This window comes from Pseudonaja textilis, chromosome 2 (genome assembly GCF_049901715.1).
Source record: "Pseudonaja textilis isolate UNSWEBS1 chromosome 2, rPseTex1.2, whole genome shotgun sequence".
NCBI classification, from domain to species: Eukaryota; Metazoa; Chordata; class Lepidosauria; order Squamata; family Elapidae; genus Pseudonaja; species Pseudonaja textilis.
In genome coordinates this window covers 257,323,196-257,343,440 of record NC_141991.1, presented here as the reverse complement: position 1 = coordinate 257,343,440, position 20,245 = coordinate 257,323,196, and the positions used below count along the sequence as shown (strand labels likewise).

At 47.1% G+C, this 20,245-nt stretch overlaps 3 protein-coding genes and 1 pseudogene across 4 annotated transcripts; 3 read left to right on the top strand and 1 right to left on the bottom strand.

The window, feature by feature from the left end:
• Positions 1 to 546: 546 nt before the first annotated feature.
• LOC113449692 (FANCD2 opposite strand protein-like) lies at positions 547 to 1,074 on the top strand. The gene has a single exon (XM_026720801.1). The coding sequence runs from the start codon at positions 547 to 549 to the stop codon at positions 1,072 to 1,074; it is 528 nt and encodes a 175-aa protein (XP_026576586.1).
• Positions 1,075 to 1,951: 877 nt separating this feature from the next.
• LOC148127477 (protein CFDP2 pseudogene) lies at positions 1,952 to 2,871 on the top strand (annotated as a pseudogene).
• Positions 2,872 to 5,525: 2,654 nt separating this feature from the next.
• Positions 5,526 to 6,549, top strand: MRPL17 (mitochondrial ribosomal protein L17). The gene is made up of 3 exons (XM_026720804.2): positions 5,526 to 5,724; positions 5,825 to 5,893; positions 5,990 to 6,549. Exons 1-3 carry the CDS (start codon positions 5,551 to 5,553, stop codon positions 6,230 to 6,232), a joined length of 486 nt encoding a protein of 161 aa, XP_026576589.2. The 5' UTR covers positions 5,526 to 5,550; the 3' UTR covers positions 6,233 to 6,549.
• Positions 6,550 to 9,051: 2,502 nt separating this feature from the next.
• ARHGEF39 (Rho guanine nucleotide exchange factor 39) lies at positions 9,052 to 18,340 on the bottom strand. 2 transcript variants are annotated; one of them, XM_026720808.2, is made up of 9 exons: positions 18,029 to 18,340; positions 16,695 to 16,789; positions 13,785 to 13,905; positions 13,390 to 13,508; positions 13,054 to 13,124; positions 12,736 to 12,864; positions 11,212 to 11,441; positions 10,896 to 10,984; positions 9,052 to 10,056 (listed from the first exon to the last, which is right to left on the bottom strand). In XM_026720808.2, the coding sequence occupies exons 1-9, from the start codon at positions 18,155 to 18,157 to the stop codon at positions 10,011 to 10,013; spliced, it is 1,029 nt and encodes a 342-aa protein (XP_026576593.2). In that variant the 5' UTR covers positions 18,158 to 18,340; the 3' UTR covers positions 9,052 to 10,010. The 2 variants fall into 2 exon arrangements, with proteins under 2 accessions (XP_026576593.2, XP_087783759.1); XM_087927633.1 differs by having other exon boundaries at positions 13,761 to 13,905; positions 18,029 to 18,334.
• Between the last annotated feature and the right edge of the window lie 1,905 nt (positions 18,341 to 20,245).

Below are 20,245 nucleotides of genomic sequence, written 5' to 3'. Positions count from 1 at the left end.
TCACCTACTGCACGCACTTCTTCTTTTTCAGTCGCCATTTGGCAGTCCTCTTGAAATTCAATTAGTGAGATCTCTTTTTCTGCCTCTTCCTAACAAATTATTCCTAACCATAGCAAAATAGTACAAGCAACTTCTTTAACAGAAGCAAAGAGAAGAGGTTAGATTGATTTGTGTCAATATGTCCTTTCAGTAGGAAAATGACTGTATGGTTTGATCCTCTCTGATTTCTTTCTCCGTTTTCTTCTTCAAAAGAAAGCTTTTGTCACTGTCTTTTATATCCTTACAGCAGAATATTTTCAGTCTGCCCACATTACTTTGGTTAAAGATTTACAATTTCAACAGTGTCCTTAAGTTTCTCATCAGGATCCTTCTGTGCCATCGGCAGCACAGAACAAAAGCTGGCAGAGGTGCTTCCGGAATGTTGAATCAATCACAAAGTTCTAAGCTGTCCATGCTCAGAAAGAGTTGCCAAGGGCACCGAGTAGTATAAAGATGCCCCGAGAGTAAGGGGTAACACGGGGCAAGGGTTACTCCGTGGCCTTGACCATGGATGGGGGTTACCAGCTGTGGGCACCTTGGTCTCCACTAGATGAATCTCTGCAATGGCTGAGGGGCACCTTCCCCAGGCCGGGGGCTTCCAAGCCTCTCTTTCGAGGAAGGCGGAGCCCGGCTGCTGCAGATTTAGAAGTGCAGCTTTGTTTCCAGGGCCTGAGCCTGGTCCTGGAGTCTCGTGCGAAGATGGGAGCAGGGCAACCGCAGCCCCTGGGAGCAGCTGGGGAGACAAGAGGACATAGTGCGTCTGTGCGGAAACCCCAGGCCGTGCGTCTCACAGGGATTGATTCGGTATTTGGACAACTTGTGACAGTACAGCCCCCACGCTGGAGTGGCTCCCTCAGGGTATCCGAGCATTCAGCCTTCCGTCAAGTCGTAAGCGCCCACCAGCGCTGGCCCCGAGGGCTCCGGGAGCCCCAAGTGCGCATGGCCATGGCTATATGCCGTCAAATGCTGCGTGCCATGCTCCTGCTCTACGCTGCCTACAAGAGGTGTGCCTTCACATTGCAACATTCCCACTGAGGGCCCGTCGGCCGAGGGCCAAAGGAGGCCAACCCTTGCTGCAACCAAGGGAATCTCCTTCCCTCAGTTACATCCTCTCTGAGATCTATGTGCTTCCTACTCTTGAGAAGTCTATTTCAATTGGCTAAACATCTCCCGCTGATTGGGGATACCCAGAGAACATCTACAGGTGAACTGCAATTTGGCAATATAATCATTATTATATTACATTATTGTATATGAAAGACATTTCAAGTAAACAGTATCATTGAAGGAAATATTTCTGAAACTCCAAGGTTTTACATATACCCTTTGAGAAACAAGTCACACATTTGCACATGGTTAAGAATATTCACTCAGACAAACTGAGATAATTGGACTTCTAGGTGGGATGAACATGAAGTTGAAGAACATTTTTAATACTAGAAAGAGTATTTAAGCAAATGTCAACATAAAAACCATTAAGGTACTAAAGAAGGAGATTGAGAAATAAATCTTTTTGAAATCTATTAATTCACCAGGATTAGAGACTAAATGGCAAGAGTAGGGATGTATGCGGGTATTCTAAAAGAAGCTGTATTAATTACTACATAAAATGAGCATCTCAACCACATTTGAACATCACACTTCCTAAACTGAACAATGCTTACTGCATTAATACACTATGGTTAGTAAATAAGCCTGAGGCAGTGATTTAAACAAATGTTATACTTTGTTCTCCCCTTTGTGGATTACTGCCTTGTCATGGTGCAGGGGCTTGTGTAACTCAATGAAGCTATGAGCTATGCCGTGTAGGGCTGCCCAAGACAGACAGGTCACAACAGAGAGTTTTGACAAAATGTGATCCACTGGAGAAGGAAATGGCAACCCACTTCAGTATCTTTGCCATGAAAACCCCATGGACAGTACCAAAAGGCAAAAAGATACGGTGCTGGACGATGAGCCCCTCAGGCTGGAAGGTGTCCAATATGCTACTGGGGAAGAGCAGAGGACTAGTACTAGTAGTGCAGAAAGAGTGAAGCGACTGGGCCAAAGCCGAAAGGACGCTCAGCTACGGATGCACCTGGTGATGAAAGGAAAGTCTGATGCTGTAAAGATCTCCTATGTGAGATCTGTGAATCAAGGCAAGCTGGACGTGGTCAAACAAGATGACCAGACTGAACATTGACATCTTAGGAATCGGTGAACTAATGGGTGAATTTAATTCAGATGACCATCAGGTATACTACTGCGGGAGAGAATCCCTCAGAAGAAATGGAGTAGCCTTCATAGTCAATAAAGGAGTAGGAAAAACAATACTGGGATACAATCCCCAAAATGACAGAATGATGTCAGTTTGAATCTAAGGCAAACCAATATCACAGTAGTCCAAGTCTATGCCCCAGCCACTGGTGCTGAAGAGGATAAACTTGACCCGTTCTCTGAAGCCCTACAGCACCTTATAGAATTAACACCAAAAAATGATGCCCTTATCATCATGGGGGGTTGGAATGCTAAAGTAAGATAACTGGAATAAGTTTGGCCTTGGAGTACAAAATGAAGCAGGGCACAGGCTAATAGAATTTTGTCAAGATAATATGATGGTCATAGCAAACACTCTTTTCCAACAACCCAAGAGATGGCTCTACACTTTGGCACCACCAGACGATCAACACAGAAATCAGATTGATTGTGTGCCAAAGATAGAGAAGCTCTCCACAATCAGTAAAAACAAGACCAGGGGCTGACGGTGACTCAGATCATGAGCTGCTCATTGCAAAATTTAGGCTTCAATTGAAGAAAGTAGGGAAAAGCATAGGCCACACAGGTATGAACTAAATCATATCCTTGAGGAATATACAGTAGAGGTGACAAATAGATTTAAGGAATTAGATCTGATAGACAGAGTGCCCGAAGAACTATGGACGGAGGTTTGCAACATTATACAAGAGGTAGCAACTAAAACCAGCCCAAATGAATGCAGAATTCCAGAGAATAGCTTGAAGAGATAAGAATGCTTTCTTAAATGAACAATGCAAAGAAGTAGAAGAAAACAATAGAATAGGGAGGACCAGAGATCTCTTCAAGAAAATTGGAGATATGAAGGGAACGTTTCATGCAAAGCTGGGCATGATAAAGGACCAAAATGGCAGGGACCTAACAGAGGCAGAAGAGATTAAGAAGAGGTGGCAAAATTACACAGAAGAACTATACAAGAACAAGGTTAATGTCCCTGATAACCATGATGGGGTGGTCACTGACCTCGAGCCAGACATCCTAGAATGTGAAGTGAAATGGGCATTAAGAAATCTGAACAACAGCAAAGCAGCTGAGTTATTCAAAATCTTAAAAGATGATGCAATAAAAGGGCTACACTCAATTTGCCAGCAAATTTGGAAAATCAAGTGGCCACAGGATTGGAAAAAGTCAGTTTACATTCCAATTCCAAAGAAAGGCAATGCCAAAGAATGTTCAAATTATCACACCATTGCACTCATTTCACATGCTAGTAAAGTTAGGCTTAAAATCCTACAAGCTAGACTCCAGCAGTATGTGGATCGAGAACTACCCGAAGTACAGGCAGGTTTCGAAAAGGAAGAGGAATTGCCAACATAGGATGGATCATGGAGGAAGCTAGGGAGTTCCAGAAAAACATCTACTTCTGCTTCATTGACTATGCTAAAGCCTTTGATTGTGTGGATCACAACAAATTGTGCCAAATCCTTAAAGAGGTGGGAGTACCAAACCATCTTATTTGTGTCTTGAGAAAGCTATATGCAAGTCAAGAAGCAACAGTGAGAACTGGAAACGGAATCACTGATCGGTTCAACATTGAGAAAGGAGTCCAGCAAGGCTGTACATTGTTGCCCCATCTATTTAACTTATATGCAGAGCACATCATGAGGAATTAAAATTGCCGGGAGAGATATCAACAACCTCAGATATGCAGATGATACCACTCTAATGGCAGAAAGTGAAGAGGAACTAAAGGGCCTCTTGATTCAGGTGAAGGAGGAGAGTACAAAAGTTGGCTTGAAACTCAACATTAAGAAAACTAAGATCATGGCATCCGGCCCTCTCAATTCCTGGCAAATAGATAAGAAATGGAGGTAGTGACAGATTTTATTCTCCTAGTCTCCAAGATCACCGCAGATGGGAACTGCAGCCAAGAAATTAAAAGAGGCTTGCTTCTGGGGAGGAAAGCTATGGCAAATCTGACAGCATACTAAAATGCAGAGATATCACCCTGCCAACAAAAATGAGTATATAGTTAAGGCTTCGGTTTTCCCAGCTGCAATATATGGCTGTGAAAGTTGGACCATAAGAAAGGCTGAGAGCCAAAGAATGGAGGCCTTTGAACTGTGGTGCTGGAGAAGACTCCTGCGAGTCCCTTGGACTGCAAGGCAATCCAAGCGGTCAGTCCTAGAGGAGATCAACCCTGACTGCTCTTTAGAAGGCCAGAACCCAAAGAGGAAACTCAAAGACTTTGGCCACCTCATGAGAAGGAAGGACTCACTGGAGGAGAGCTGAATGCTAGGGACGATTGAGGGCAAAAGAAGAACGGGACGGCAGAGAATGAGGGGGCTGGATGGAGTCACTGAAGCAGTAGGCGTGAGCTTAAATGGACTCTGGAGGATGGCAGAGGACAGGAAGGCCTGAAGGAACTTTGTCCATGAAGTCGCGATGGGTCACACGACTTCGCAACTAACAACACTTTGTTTTCAACAGACTATGAAGATACTTAAACAGACATGATTCTGATAGGTTAAAGAAGGCCAAATGCTCAGCCCCATCACTTATCGGTGTGAGTGCCTGACCTTTATGAACAGCTCCCAATTTAATATATCTATATATCTGAAACACCAATATTCAGCAGGTACCAGCAGTGAAATGTGAGCAGCTTACATTTTAAAATAAACATTTTATGTTATTTTGATACTTCTACCAACTTTCAAATACATTTTTAAACAATACAATAAGGGGAGATAAACCTTTCACTCGTCTCCAAAATCATTGTTACTGCTTTCAAATTTAATTTCTGCATGAAATGGTGACAGAATTTCTCCTTATTCTAAAACAAAAAATGGGTTATTGAGATTTCTGTAGATTTTAGTAGCAGAAGCGGCGCGTTCCTCCGAAGGGAAACGGAGGCTACGTTCAGAATGGACCGGGCCGATTTGAGCATTCAGAGGCTGATGCGAGGCGGGTTTAAGACCTCCCCGGAGGCTCCGGCCAAGCTGTCCTCGGTCAGAGCGGCGTCCCGAAACAGCTCCGGGCGGGACGGCAAGAGAAGCCCCCGCTGGCCCCGCTCCCATTCTTGCCGGCAGCCATCCCGCTCCCCGCCCCCACCCCGGAGGTCCCCTCGGAGGGGCAGGCGAGGCGGAGAAGGCGGGACGGGCCCTTTCAAAGGCCGATCGCCCCTCCCCCTCCCCCGGTTGCTCGGCTACCGCGCCGTCGCCCCGCCCCTCAAGCGGCCCTTCCGCCCTGCCCGCGGCGGCTTCCGGCGGCGATCCGGCCATGAGGTTGACGGCTGCGCTCGGCATCTCCCACGGGCGGCTGCGGCGGCGGATCGGGCTCGGGCCGCGCTCGCGCCTCGACCTGCTGCGGAATCTCGTGACGAAACTGGTGCGCCACGAGAGGATCGAGACCACGCGCGTCCGCGCCGACGAGATGCGCTTCTACGCCGAGCACGTGAGTGGGGGGGGGGAGACCGGCGGGAGGCGTCCCGGGGACCGAGGACCACCACCCCTCCCCTCACCTGCCCTCCTCCGGTGTCGTTTTTGCCCCGCAGTTGATCGAACACGCCAAGCGCGGCGACGCGGACCCGCAGGCCATGCGCCTGGCCGACTTCTGGCTGACGGTGAGCGGCGGGGCGGGGCGGGCGGGGGGGTGATCCGGGGGCGGGGGGGTCGCGGGCGAAGGCGCGGGACTGACCGCTGCTGCCGTCGCCTTGCAGGAGAAGGACCTGATACACAAGCTCTTCCAAGTGCTGGCGCCCCGCTTCGCTCCCCACCAGGGCGGCTACACGCGGATGGTGCGGATCCCCAAGAACGACAACCTGGACCGGGCCGAGAGGGCGGTGATCGAGTACAAGGGCAACCCGCTGCCGCCGCTGCCGCTGCCCCGCCGGGACGGCGAGAAGACGCTGGTCAACCAGCTGCTGAAGGGCTACCGGGAGGAGCGGGGCACGTCCGTGTGACGGAGGCCCGAGAGCCGCCGCCTCCTCCACCCACCCAACCCCGGTGAATAAAGGCCTCTCTCGGGGCGTCCTGCTTGTTGTCTCGGGCGGGAGTGGGGGAGAGGAGAGGAAGAGGAGGCATTGCTTCTCTCCCAGCAACTGAGCCTGGAGAGGCCCCGGGTGGAAGTCTTTGCTCCGAACAGTGGTTCTACACACATGCCACAGCTCCATTATACCGGTATCCATTGTGAGAACCAGATTTTTTTCCTTCACTATTGTAGGAAGTTAGCACCCACCCCTCTCCTAGAGGAATGAAATATTTTGAGAAATATTAAAAAGGCAGATATATTTCCCTGGATGGGTAATGTAGAAACATGCTCTTGGAAAGCAGGCCCCACCATCCTTAAATAGCCCACAGCACTTAAGAGATAAAGAGATAGGTAGCAGTTCCCTGCAGCAGGGTCTGAACAAAGGTAGGATTAGCCCTTGGACACAATAGGAATTGGCCGACAAGCCCCTTCATTGCATCAGCCAAACTTCAACCAAGTTTAGCTCAGACAAACTCCTGGGATTTATACATAGAAGGCAATAGAATACATGTTCTTGCACAGGAAAAGGAAATTCCAGTGCAAAGCCCAAGAGAAGGTATAAAACCCCCTCACTCTGTACTGCGTGTGGTCAGGTGCTCAGAATAACATGTGCTTCGTGGTTGTGCTTCATCAATAAGTAGACCCCCTTTTCAATCAGCCTCCAGCCTTCATTTTGTCTCCAGTGTGGTGGACTGACATTTGAAATGAGACGCAGGGAAAACGTCTGAGCAGATGCCAGCCCTGAGTAGACCCAGGTACCAGCTTTTATTGAGAACAAAATGCATATACAGAAAACAAGTGACCTCAACAGGATGTTATTTCCACAGGATATATAGGATGAGAACAAACAGGATGAGAATATACATCTGCGGAAATTCCCATGGGAATGGCTCAGCTATATACTATGACCTTTCACCGACATATCTGGTCCTCTAAGCTTCGCAGGTCCTAACAGGACAAAAACACCCATAGCAGGCGGAAATGCCCCCCCCACCAGAGGCATTTTTTAGTCCCTAGATCTATGCAAAGCTATACAAGGACCCACAGAATAAAATATATTACCACACTCCAGTGCCTTTCTCCTAGCTTGGAACTGAACCAGATGGATATTTCTTCCAATATTGGTGTCTTTGTGGAGGGTTCCTTTCTCCTGTGTGCATCACATATTTCAATTAAGTTATTTGCCTCTTGGTTAAGTACTATTGTGACCAAAGCCTGGCTCTCCTAAAAAAACAAATAACTTGGAAGATACAAGGTGTTTATTAAGCAAACAAATAGCTACACTCAGCTCTAAGCTTGCTGAGCAGTCGTGACAAAAAGCAGAGTCACAGTATATATCTTTTGGTATGCTATGTTACAAAGGTAAGCCAAAGGCAGACACTAAATATAATTGATGTTGGAATGATTTTGATAAACCCACCTGGATGATTTTATTTTCCTGCTATGGCCAGGGAATATAAGCAATTCAGTTTATTGGGCCATTGATTCCTGATTTTCCTCCTGGTGCCATTCAGGGTCAATTCAGCCAGTTGTGAATGCTTTAATACAGGGGTGTCAAACTTGCAGTGTCACATGATGAATCGGGACTTTTTCCCGCTTTGCTAAACAAGGTATGGGCCTAGCTAGCTTGTGATGCCTTTAGCCCACAGGCTGGGAGTTTGACAGCCCTGCTTTAATACAGGCGCAGTTCAGGTGTGTTTGGGGTGGAGTGGGGTTTCACGTGTGGCAATGAATGCTGTGTGCAGGCTGCCTTTTGCCACCTTTTAAGGAGGTCCTACTCAAGCTCTTCATAATCACTTCAGTGTTTTACAATCAGAAGGACTGGTCATCTTATCTCACTATCATGAAGTTTAGAAGAGCCTTTGATGAGGACTTGGTCAAAGGGTTTTTGAGAGTCATGTCACATTGGTTACCCTTACCAGATCCTCTGATACTGTTTGAAGAACAAGCTGTGAATTTTTCCTAGGTTATTTGTTTCTTATTAAACAATTTTTCTTGGATGCCATCAAACTTGGTAATTCATACCTTTGGTACTTTGTCACCTCTCTGCTAAAGTCAGTTTTGAAGAAAAATCAGTGCAAAGAATTAAATTTGTCTACAATCTCCATAACATCCTTGAGGATCCCTTTCACTGCACTTAATCTGCTGTATTGTGTGTTTCAAATATATTAAATATTTTCAGTTGTTCCCCATCCAATTTTCCTTAAAATTAATATAACATTTTTATATTTGTTCATATGTTTAGTTTATATGGCTACCTAGAGTCACTTAGGTGAGGCTGGAAGCCATACAAAACAATATTCTGTGGGAAAAACATGAAATATTTAATGTATGGAATATCTAATTTTTTGTGGTGTGATTTTTAAAAGCATATTACTAGAAGCAGCATAGGCTTTGATAACAAGAGTGGAATTCTATGCCCATGCTCATGTTTGGCAAAGCAGTGGACGGAACCTTTGTTCTTACTAATTACTTTTCATTTTTGGAATGGTCAGACTCTGGCTTAAGCAGCTTGGCAAAGAGACAGTGGCTGGAATGGTGCCTGGATGGTCTTAAGGCAAGTGACCTCTTCAATAGAATTTAGGATACATTACCTCAAAGCAGGATAAACTCTATTTCCTCATATTATCTCTTTCTTCTTAAGTACAGTAACCTACAAATGATTATATTATTAGACTGTCTTTAAGTCATCTCTAGCATTTCTTAAAGCAAGTATCCATATAGGAAAGCATAATTTTCCATACTGCAACATTTTAGAGTAAAAATATATTCAGAAAACTTTTATTCCTTGGACAGTCATAGAATTGTTTTCCCTACCTATCCTCCAGCAGTTTTTGGTATTGCTGCAGGCAGTCCCAACCTACACGTTGCAGAATAAGATGCATTTGAAAAATAAGTGTTACATGATTTGCATCCACTCATTTTAGGTGCAGTTGGCGAACTTATTGTAGAAATTGTTTTGCTATGATAAATTGTAATGAAGTTGTTAAAAAGCCACCACAAACTGCTCTTTTCCTAAAAAATAGAATCCATTATCTGAAATTTGAGGAACGGGAAGATCTCCCCACTCACATTCCACTATTAGCAACAAAGATTCAAAATTGATCAGTGTTATTAATATCTGTTGAGAATAGGATGACATGTCTACATTCGGGGCTCTGGCTGCATAGAAGTCATGCTGCAGAATTTGAAAATGCCTAAAGCAGCAGTTTGCCTGCCCTGGTTGTACTGGTGGCATTGGATTATAGAGTGGCTCCCACGCATGCAGTCTCAAGGACCTCCCCGTGTTTTTAAAACCCGACTTGCAGCCCAAAAGCTTTCCTGTCTCGGCAGGCAAAACTAATCTCACAATAGAATTCACAAGGAAAAACTACCACCATTCATAGCCATTAAAAGAAAACAAGATTTTCACATATCCCATTGTGCAAGATCTGTGGATATGAAAAATAGTTTGCGTAGAATCCATCCTGTGGTGCCATATGAGAGTTGCTGAGGAGGCTACCCCATGGCCAGGGGGCTCCCGGTCTCTAGGCTCAAGGGGTGTGGCTGTTCTGGAGGGGGGCAGCAGCCTCTGAGCATTCTGCTTCTCTGGACGGAAGGAACAGGGAACCAAACCGAGGACAGAGCCCTGTTAGGGTTATGCCTGGAGTTGGGTGTCCAAAGGAGGGTGGCAGATTGCATCAGGCTGTTTCCTGCAGAGTCCAGCTGGCTCACTCAGCCTTCTGAGCAGGTGGGCTGCCACAGACTTGAAGCTCTCTGTAACAAAGAGAGAAACAATCTTTCCACGGCCATCACTGAGACCAGAAATTCCGTCCCTAAGTCATAGAGTGCACTTACTTTGCTTTGCGATGACAATCTAGGCAGTCCCAGATGCAATTATTAGTGAGGCAACTTCCTGCCAGCTTCCACAATCAAGTCACTGGGGAAGCCAGCAGGAAGGTGCAAGTCCCAAACGCTGCCAAGTGGAGGAGGGAGCAAGAGATGTGGGGAGGGTGTGCAAGGCCTCAGCCTTCGAAGCTGAAAATGCTGCACAGATTTTGGCATGGATCTTTTTCAGCCAGAGATCAGAGGGAGTCCTCTGGCAATCGGCTGCAACTTGCAAGCTTCCCTGCCAGCCTCTCCACTGATTTTGTGGCAAAGCCAGCAAGAAACACTGCAAATGATGATCACATGATCGCAGGGGGCTTGGCAATTGGCTGTAAATGTAAACGGGATGCCAAATGCCCAGGTCCCAATATCACATGACCGTGATGAGGGTCTGCATCAGCTGAAACTTCAGTAAGTCTATTCAGCACCATTGTAACTTTGAACAGAATGAAAGGCTGTTAAGTTGAGGGCTACCTCTCATGCCTTCCTTTGAACCAAAGCACTGTCTCTGGGTCTGCTCAGCCAGAGACCATTATGGGCAGAAATTGAGTCAGTGGCTGTAGTGGAAGAGTTGACCAGGGAAGCCCCGGACTCACATATAGCTGCACTGTTACACTTAAAATGCGGTCGCTGCCTCAGCCTAATTAACCCCTGCTGGGTTGTGATAAATGATTCCTTAAATATTATTCTGAGCACTTTAGAGAAAAAGTAGGAGGGATGTAGCCTACCTGATAGCCACCACCAGATTCTGGTGCCATTTGGCAAAATCGTCCTGATCGCAAGACATTAATAGTAGTTTTTTTTGTGGGAAAGAGAGCTGAAAAGAGAGAAAGAAGGACAGGAAACGCTGCGTGGCCAAAAGAAAAGAGTTTCCAGCTCATCCACTCCAAAGACCCTGGCTCCAGAGTCATCGATGCCTGCTGCCCCTTCTTGGCATTAGCCATAGTCGTGCCTCCCATATTACCCAGCCATGGGTTTCAAGGGAGAGGAGCCAGCCCGTTGGCAGAACCTGGGCGGGGGGTGGGTGGGGGGGAGAGCACTTACACTGAGCAGCCCTCCTTGGCTCTGGGTGTGACCAAAGACCTTCTCCACAACACAGTGACTGAGAGGGTAAATGGCCTGGCAAGCAAACTTGTGTGACTTCCAAGGATGGAGTGGGTGGCAAGGCTTGGTTAACAACAAGATATCAGAGAAAAGGAAACACCTCCTGCGCTGCATCTCCTTCCCCTTGGAGGGGACCTCCATCAGCCAACCTTCCTGGAGATACCAGCGCCCTGCATGGAAAAAGAACAGAAACCCAAGAACTTATTAAGCAAGCTCTGAAACCATCTGAGGCCCATCCGGGACTCCAGGAGTGGTTTCTCTGGGAAAGGCAGAGGGATTAACGGCAATGATCGCTGAGGCAAGCCAAGGACACACAATTCCAAAACTGAGCTGCTGACTTCAAAAAATACTCTGAGGGAGCATTTCCAAGTGATAGCTGGATTCCTAACATGTCAAAGAGATTTACTTTAGACTCCTCAGCTGCGAGGAGAGAAGGGTGGGAAAAAGAACCCTTAAGAGCTGCATGTATCAAGTCTTTCTGTTTCTGAAAGTCCAAGCCAGCACCTTATTGCTACTAAATTTATCCACTAATCCGAAATAGCATTTTGTACTCATTGGATTTCCCAGCCCCCATCTATGTTTGCCAGGTAATATTGCAACTGGCACATTAACTAAGAGCAGGTAGCAGTTTCCCAACCCCCTGAACTGAACCGGGGAGCCCCCCACACTCTGGTGAGAGCTCGAAATCCAGAGCGGTTATCCCCACCAGTGGCAGCACGTAGGTCTAGCTCTGCTTTCAAAGGTGTCTCTGTAACAGCTTTCGCCTGTTGATTGGGGGGGCGGGGGGGGGATCCTAGGGCGAGTCGGTGAAGATGAACTTGGCTCAACTGGGCTTCTCCACCTGCTTTACAACAGTCACAGAGTGAGGCCACTCTTTACTTTGCTCCTCTCTAAATCATCATTTCATTGGATAAACATTTATGAAACAACATGCCTTGTTCACTGGTGCACCGGTCACTTGAAAGCCCTCTGAAGGTCAAAAGCTTGTGCAGTTGATTGCGTGCCTGGTTGGGCTGGTAGGTTTCCCCACCTGGTATGCCTGTACTTTAAACAGTCCCCATACCACCACCCACCCCCAACTGAGTCAACTTGTTAGTTTAAAAAAAGGATTAGCATGTTTCTTCTTTATCAGTTGGTAAAGATACTGATTTTTTGGGGTGTGTGCCTTCAAATCAGTGTTGACTTCTGGCAACTGCCTGGAGAAGTCCCTGCAACTTTCTTGGCAAAAGTTCAGAATTGGTTTGCCCACCTTCTCCTTCCTAGGATTGAGAAAGAAGGACCAGCCCAAGGATACCCAGCTGGCTTTGCGTCTAAGGTCTAGAATTCATGGTCTCCTGGTTTCCAGCCTGATCCTTACATTGTAGCATTAATTGCTGGTTTTATTCTATGTCTGACCTGTGTTTAGTTATAGCCCCATCATGATGGTCTAGAATGAGGGCTTGACCACCGAAACAGAGGCCTCACCTGGAGCCAGCACTTGGGCCTTCCGCCCCTTGAGCTGTTTCTGAATCCGTCTCATCATCAACAGGTTCTCATGGACACGAGCAATTTCCTGGACTCGGCGCAGGACCTCCAAGACAGACCTCAGGGACCCTGCAAGTGACAGCATATCACCCAAGAGCAACGTCACCGGTTCCCCTGCCTGGGTAGCTGGGGGGAAAGCCACCCCTTCAAAGTTCTATCAGGCAAGAATTGGAGGGTGTCTCTGCTGTTGTGATGAAGAGCTGAACAGCTGAAGGTAAACATTCAGGAGTGTATTACAGGGCTTAGTTAGAATCTTACCTTGAAGTTGGTCAAATCCAGAGCTCTCTGGGGGAGTCTGCTCCACCAAATCTTGCAGCAGGTGCCTATACCTACCAAACAGATATCAGAGGTGAAGGAGATCTAAGCAATCGCCTCTCAGCTGCACATCAGAGATCTCAGCCTGCGCCACCACACACACACACACACACACACACACACACACTCCACCTCCACCCCACTTTGCAAAGCGAGAAGTGAGGCAAAGCCCTTTCGGTCATGGCCCCCAGCAGCCTCTTTTGGGAGCTCAGGGAGGAGTGGCAGGTGCAGTCTGGCTTCCCAGCCAGAGAAGGGAGACTTGGCTCTTCTGCCACTTACTGATGGAGCCTTTGCAGGGGCAGAGGCAGCAGCTCTTCCAGCCGGCAACCTTTAAGCTCTGGACGGGATTCCTGAAGCTTCTTGAAGCGGGAAAAGGCTTTGTTCTTCTTAATCAGTTTCTGCAGATGCAGCCCAGTAAAGGGGAGAAGCAAGTCAGGGTGGCTGGCCAGCAAGTTCTGAGAACAGATCCCCAACCTCATCGCCAGACCAAGATCTTGGCCAAAAGAACAACCCAAGGATGCCCTTGGCTGCCAAAAACAGATAGCTGGAAGAACAAACCAGAGCGGGGAGAGGGGGGGAGGCAGGAGAGGGGGGACGACTGCTGGGCATAAAGAACCGCCTCCCCCACCCCCTCTGACCTGTGAAGTCACCTGCAGTAAGCAATAAGGGCACACCTTCAGGATGTTCTGGGCCACTTCCAGATTCTCTGCATAGTGGACATAGAACACCAGCTGGTGGCAGAAACTCTCGAGTCCCAATGCAAAATGGCCTCTGGTCAGGTGGAAAAGCAGTGTCCTGCAAGCAAAGAGAGGAAATGACCAGGGGCCAGTGGCCTTTCTGCCCTCACCTTCTTCCTGGAAAAAACAAGGCCACACAAGCAGCTACCCAACAGCACATCCAAGAACAAAGGGTACAGAATAAAAAGGAGCAGAAACTGCTCAGAGGTCCAACTTCTTCTGCACAATGTCCTGCATTTTTGTGAGGCTCTCTGAAGTGTCTTTGCTGACCTGACCAATTATATGTGCCTTTAAAAAAGCCACGTACACCTTTAAGGGCAGAATCTATCAGCTGACAGAATGGCACTTGAGGGGCCTTTGGAGCTCTCTGAGCTTGGCTGTTTTCTTGCAGACATTTCATTATCCAAACTAGGTAACATCAGCACAACACAACTCACAGTGAGGGCAGAAGTCCCTAACCCAGTCTTATTACGCTTTGCAGTCTGATTATGCTTTGTGACCTTGTTGCACAACACGCCAGCCCCGCAAGTCATACTATGGTGACATTAAGTTATTTTCCGTCCAGGAGTCTGACAGCCCACGGGTAGAAACTGTTCTTCAGCTTGTGGGTGCGTCTGGCTATGCTTCTCTATCTCATACAGGATGGCAGGAGTGAAGAAGGGCTGACCGGGATGTGGGTCATCCTGGAGGATTTTCCCCACTCTTCTAAGGCAGTGAGCCCTAACGAGGTCATCTAGTGGTATCAGGGAACAGCCCACAATGTTTTGTGCTGTGTTCACCACCCTCTGTAATGTCTTTCTATCCATGACTGTCAAGCCAGCATACCACACCGTAATGCAATTGTGAGGACGCTTTCTATTGTGGACTGGGAAAAGGTAGTCATCAGTCGTTGATCCACTTTATTCTTTTGCAAGACCCTATGGAAATGGAGTCTCTGTTGGGTCTTTCTGGCCACCTGGGTTGTGTTGGTTTTCCAGGTGAGATCTTCACTGAGGTAAACTCCCAGGAATTTAAAGGAGGAAACTCTCTTCTCACAGCCCCCCTCGATGTAAAGTGGGGTGGGTTCCTCTCTCTTCTTCCAGAAGTCTAACACCATCTCCTTTGTCTTGCTGATGTTCAGGTGCAGGTTGTTTTCTAGGCACCGTGAGGATAATTTTTGAACCTCCCCCATTTCGTCTCAATGGAGCTGCATCTATACGGTGTATGTATTGGGGGGGGATGTGAGAACTTGCCAGGCCAACTCGCCATGGGACAATGTAACAATTCTATGTGATTATTTAAAATAAATTATTTTAATTTTTGCCATTTACGTTTTATTCTTCCTTTTGATTCTATTCTAGCATTTCTTTGATATTAGTGTAACTCTTGTCCCACAGCAAGTTGTCCTGTGGCGAGATGGCAATGGCAAGTTGGTCTGCAGCAAGTTGGCCATGGTGAATTGTCATAGACCCGCAATGGGGCACCTCAAAGTTTGGTCTTGGGCCCAGAACTCTTCAACGCCTTTATAAGTGTCTTGATGAGGGTATAGAAAGAGAACTCCTCAAATTTGCAGACGACAGCAAGCTGGTGTGTGTGTGTGTGTGTGTGTGTGTGTGTGTGTGTGTGTAAATAGCCAACACTTTAGATGATAGAGTCAAGATTCAGAAGGATCTTGGCAGACTTGAGCATTGGGGCCTACCTAACAAGATGCAGTTCACCAGTGAGAAAAGTACGGTCCTGCACTTAGGCGGAAAAACCAGGTGCACAGGTACAAAATGTATCTGGATTGACAGTACAGTAGTAACTGAAAGAGGGATCTAGGTGTCCTGATGGATGATTGCTGAGTCAGCAATGTGCTGCAGCTGCCAAAAAAGCCAGTGCAGTTCTAGCTGCATCAATAGGAAGACCAATGAAGTGACAGTACCGCTCTATACTCTACACTAGTGAGGCCACATTCGGAATCCTGCACCCCGCTCTGTTCAGCATGATACGAAAAGGATGCTGAGGCTCTAGAAAGAGTGCAGAGAAGAGCAACAAAGATGACCAGGGATCTGGAGGCAAAATCATACGATGAATGGCTAAGGGTACTAGGCGTGCTTAGCTTAATGAAAGGGAGATAAGACAGCAGTCTTCCAGTACTTAAAGGGCTGCCATGGGGAAGGAGCGCCTGAGGGCAGGACTAAAAGCAATGGGTGGAAGCTCATCCGAGGGAGATTCAACCTGGAAATAGAGGTGAATTTCCTGACAGTGGGATCTATCAATGGAGCAGCTTGCTTCCTGGAGGAGTGGAAGTTCCATTGCTGGAGGTCTTCAAGACAAGATTGGACAACCACTTGTCCAGGATGGTTAAGGACTAGCCTTGGACAGGGGTTGGACTAGAACATCTGCAAGGTCCCTTCCAATTCTATGGTTCTATGAAATAGAGCTAACTCCAATCACTGCATGAAGATGTTGTGCTAAGGAATCATGTAATATTGCTAAAATGTGTGTTATTCACACATTTCCAACATAAATTTGAAGTGCCTTTGTACACTCTAGATAATTCTTCTGCTGATTTACACTAACAGCACATCATTTATAAAAATCTATAACATTAGAACATAATGTAAATTTCAATATTTTTGGCCACATCCTTTCCCATTGTTCCATTCTATATTGTAATCAAAATTTGTAGCTCATTTTATCATACTTTCTGGCATGCAACTTTAGTTTTTCAAGCCATATCCTACACACAGCAACATCCAGATAACACTATGATGGAGCCTGTGAACGCTCACTTTCATCACCCATAGAGTCCAAGGAAGAAGGCCAATGAGAGTGCATTGTCCTCTCTCTCCCCCACCCCATCCGCCACATGGCTGACCTTACCGGCTGGCAGAGCAGATAGACTCCCAGGGTCCAAAGAGAATCTCATGGATGTCTGGCTTCAGGATCCCCTTGGCCTTCAGGGTGACCACAAAATACTGAAAAGGGACATAGGACCATTACTGTCCAGTTGAAGTTGAACACAACATTCTTGTTTTCACTCTTCCTGCAGCATGGAGGAATCTGGCTCACTGGGCATCTCAAGTTTGCTTCCTTAATACTGCCTTTTAGTCAAAATAGTGCATCTACCTTATCGCTGATGTGAAAAACTATATGCCTCTTTCAAAGTAAAGTTCAGAGAGTCTGTCCTAAATAAAATCATGTGACCAAGTCTGAGCCAAAACTGGGCTTTGTTTATGTTGTGACCTACTAGCCAAAATGTGCTAAGCTAACCAGGAATCTCTTTGGAATGATGAATGTGGCATGGCTAAAGATGGGCTGCTAACTTAGCAGAAACCTCAACCGACCAAAGCCACAATGGGCAGTACAGGATAAATCCATGGGCCCCTATTGGCGATGGTAAGAGCTGAGAGAAGGCTGTAACTCAGAACATGAAGAGTAAATGGTCATGAATTACCCAATGAGAAGCAAGAAATCCAAATAGATATGCGTGTCTGTGAAATTAAGGGAAAATAAAAATATGTAATAGATCTAAAACAAAGAAGCCTGATTTTGTGAAATTGTGGAAGAAATTCAAAATCCAAGCCATGTTTATCTGTCTTAGCAAAGGAGATTTTAAAGTTAAAATAATAATAGACTAGACCAGCCAGACTACAAAGTAGAAGACTTTATTGGCCAAGTGTGATTGGACACACAAGGAATTCAGTGAAGTGCTGGTTTCAGCTGCTTTACATAAGGGGAAGTGGGCATACATTGGGGGAAAAGGCATCTGTTATGTATTGGTGTAGTTTAGGAGGTTATTCCATTTCCAGAGAATTTGAACAGCTTCCAGTATGAACAAAGATTAGAAATAAGTATCCATTAACTCAGTGACGTTCAACCGCTCGCCCCTATGAGACAGGGTAATCCTACTCGTCCCCTATTCCCCCCCCCTCCCCAAGAGGCATGTTTAACAGCTGCCGGGAAAGTCTCCAAAGCCCGAGGGCCGCTGCTCCAAAGGAGACAGGCCCCTTAAACCCGGGCCGCTCTTTCGGCTTCTCTCCTTCCGCGAAGGGTAGGGGCCTGCGGCCGCCACGGCCTTCCCCGCGTCACGCTTGCCCCTCGAATTTAGCTCGACCGCGCCCACGCCAACGCCCACGCGCGCCCAGGGACACGCACGAGGCGCGGGAGCGTCGCGCCCTCTGAGCGGCGGCCGCCTGCCGGCGCATCCTCCTCACCGTCGCAACCCCTTCGAGCTGCTCCAGGTATCGCCCTTCGGTCCGGAGCAGCTCCTCCTCCGCTCGGCCGCGGCGCTCCGGCGAGGAGCTGCAGCTGTGCCCGGGAGGGCCAGTAGCGGCGGCGCTCATCCCCGGGAGGGCGGTTTCGTCGCGGGCTCAGCTTTCGACCGGCCGGGAACCCAAAGGAGGGAGAAGGAGCCCCTCCTTGCCTCGCCGCCCTTCTCCGGCAAGGTAGCTGGGTCTGCCCGACCGGCGGCGCCGAGACTCCCGCCTGCGTTCAAACGGCCACCCAGCGCCGCCCCTTCCGGAGTCACGACGGAGGGAGGGAGGGAGGGAGGGAGGCTGGAGAAGAGGCGGGGCGGGGTTAGAGCGCGCTTTGTAACGTAGGATCAGCATCTTTCATTTCAGCATTTGCGCTTTTATTAAGATTCAGAGACCGCGGCGTCTCCGTTTGTTTCATTTTGAGTTGGCCGTTTTGCACGTCCTTGTTCCACCGGCCTTGAGAGCCGCTTACCCAGGGAAGTGAGGTCAAGTGTCCATTCCCACTTTACAAAGGCATGGCACAACATAGAACAGAACAGAATAGAATTCTTTATGGGTCAAGTGTGATTGGACACACAAGGAATTTGTTTGGTGCATATGCTCTTACTGTACATAAGAAAAAATAAAATACATTCATCAAGAATCATCAGATACAACACTTAGTGATAGTCATAGGTTACTAATAAGTATCAAATCACACTAGGAAACAAAACAATATAAATTGTAAAGATGCAAGCAACATGGTTATAGTCATAAAGGGGAAGAGATAGGTAATAGGAAGGATGGGAATAATAGTAATAAAGTTTTACTAAGTAGTTTGACAGTGTTGTGGGAATTAGTTGTTTAGCAGAGTGGTGGCATTCGGGGAAAAACTGTCCTTGTGTCTAGTTGTTCTGGTGTGCAGTGCCCTATAGGTAGAAGTTAAAACAATTTGTGTCCAGGATGTGAGGGGACTGTAAATATTTTCACCATGTATCAATTCAACTATCATGCCATGTAGCCCACAGAGATGGTGTGTGCTGCTCAAGTTCTTGTAGAACTTTCTGAAGCTTTCTGGAGCAAAAAGCTTGTGAACCAGAATACCATAGGCCGATTTGTCAAATGCTTTGTGGAAAACAAGATATGTCTACAGAATTCCCACTATCTACTAAGGAAATTACCTAATCAATAAAGTCTGGCAAATCCACGCTGACTCTTGGTAATTGCTTTATTCTTTAAGGATTGTTTGGTTTGTTCCAGGGCCTAAGACAAACTCTGTTGTGCTCCCTCACCAGAGGAGGATGGGAGTGGGGAGTGGGGTGGCGGAATGAGTGAAGCACAATGAGTGTATGGCAGCTCCCCCCACCTTCTCTCCTGTAAACCAGACAGGAAACACAACTAGATGGGCTAATTCTACTTTATTGTAAAGTAACAATAGCAGAATCTTGCCAGTCTGGAGATATAAATTTCCCAGCACCACTTTTAACCACCTGGTCAACTAGGACAGATCTTTCTTCTGACTGTTCAGTCACGGAGGGTTTCTGCCTGTCTTGTCTGATTGTTTCTGGGGCAACATCTCTTCTCCTTGTGCCCTAAAGTCAACAAGGCATTGTATTACAGCCAAGTCAGGAGTATATACATATAAGTGTACACACGATTTGAGGCGGACTGGGACTTTATTACTCAGGACATGAAAAGAAGGAATGGGATTCCTCTTATAGCTAGAACAATACAATGAAATTAATGTATCAGTTAATATCAGTTAGGCTTTGTGGAGAACCCTTTAACAGGATGATGATGAAAGGCTAGGCTCTAATCATCCCTAATGTAGAAGAAGAGGCCTTTGATGAGTTTTAGGACATCGTTATAATTGGAGACTGGAATGCCAAAATTGGAACCCTTAAAGAGGAAACTGTCTTCTCTTTGCACCTCAGGCAGACCCAGGCCCTCCCTCACCCTCTTGTGAACTGCCGACCTGTACCGCTTCCATACAGCTCTCTGACTGCCAAGCCAACAGGCTTCTCCTTTCGCTGGGGCGGGGCGGGGGTACCTGAAGAGCGGATGGCAGTGGGAAGAAAGGAACACGGCAGCCTCCTGTCTTTCACAGCAGTCGCTGGTCTGGAGCCAGGTGACCCACAAGTCGGGGATACCATGGTGGAGGAGTGCCCATGAGCTTGGGGAGAGGGAAGTGCTGCT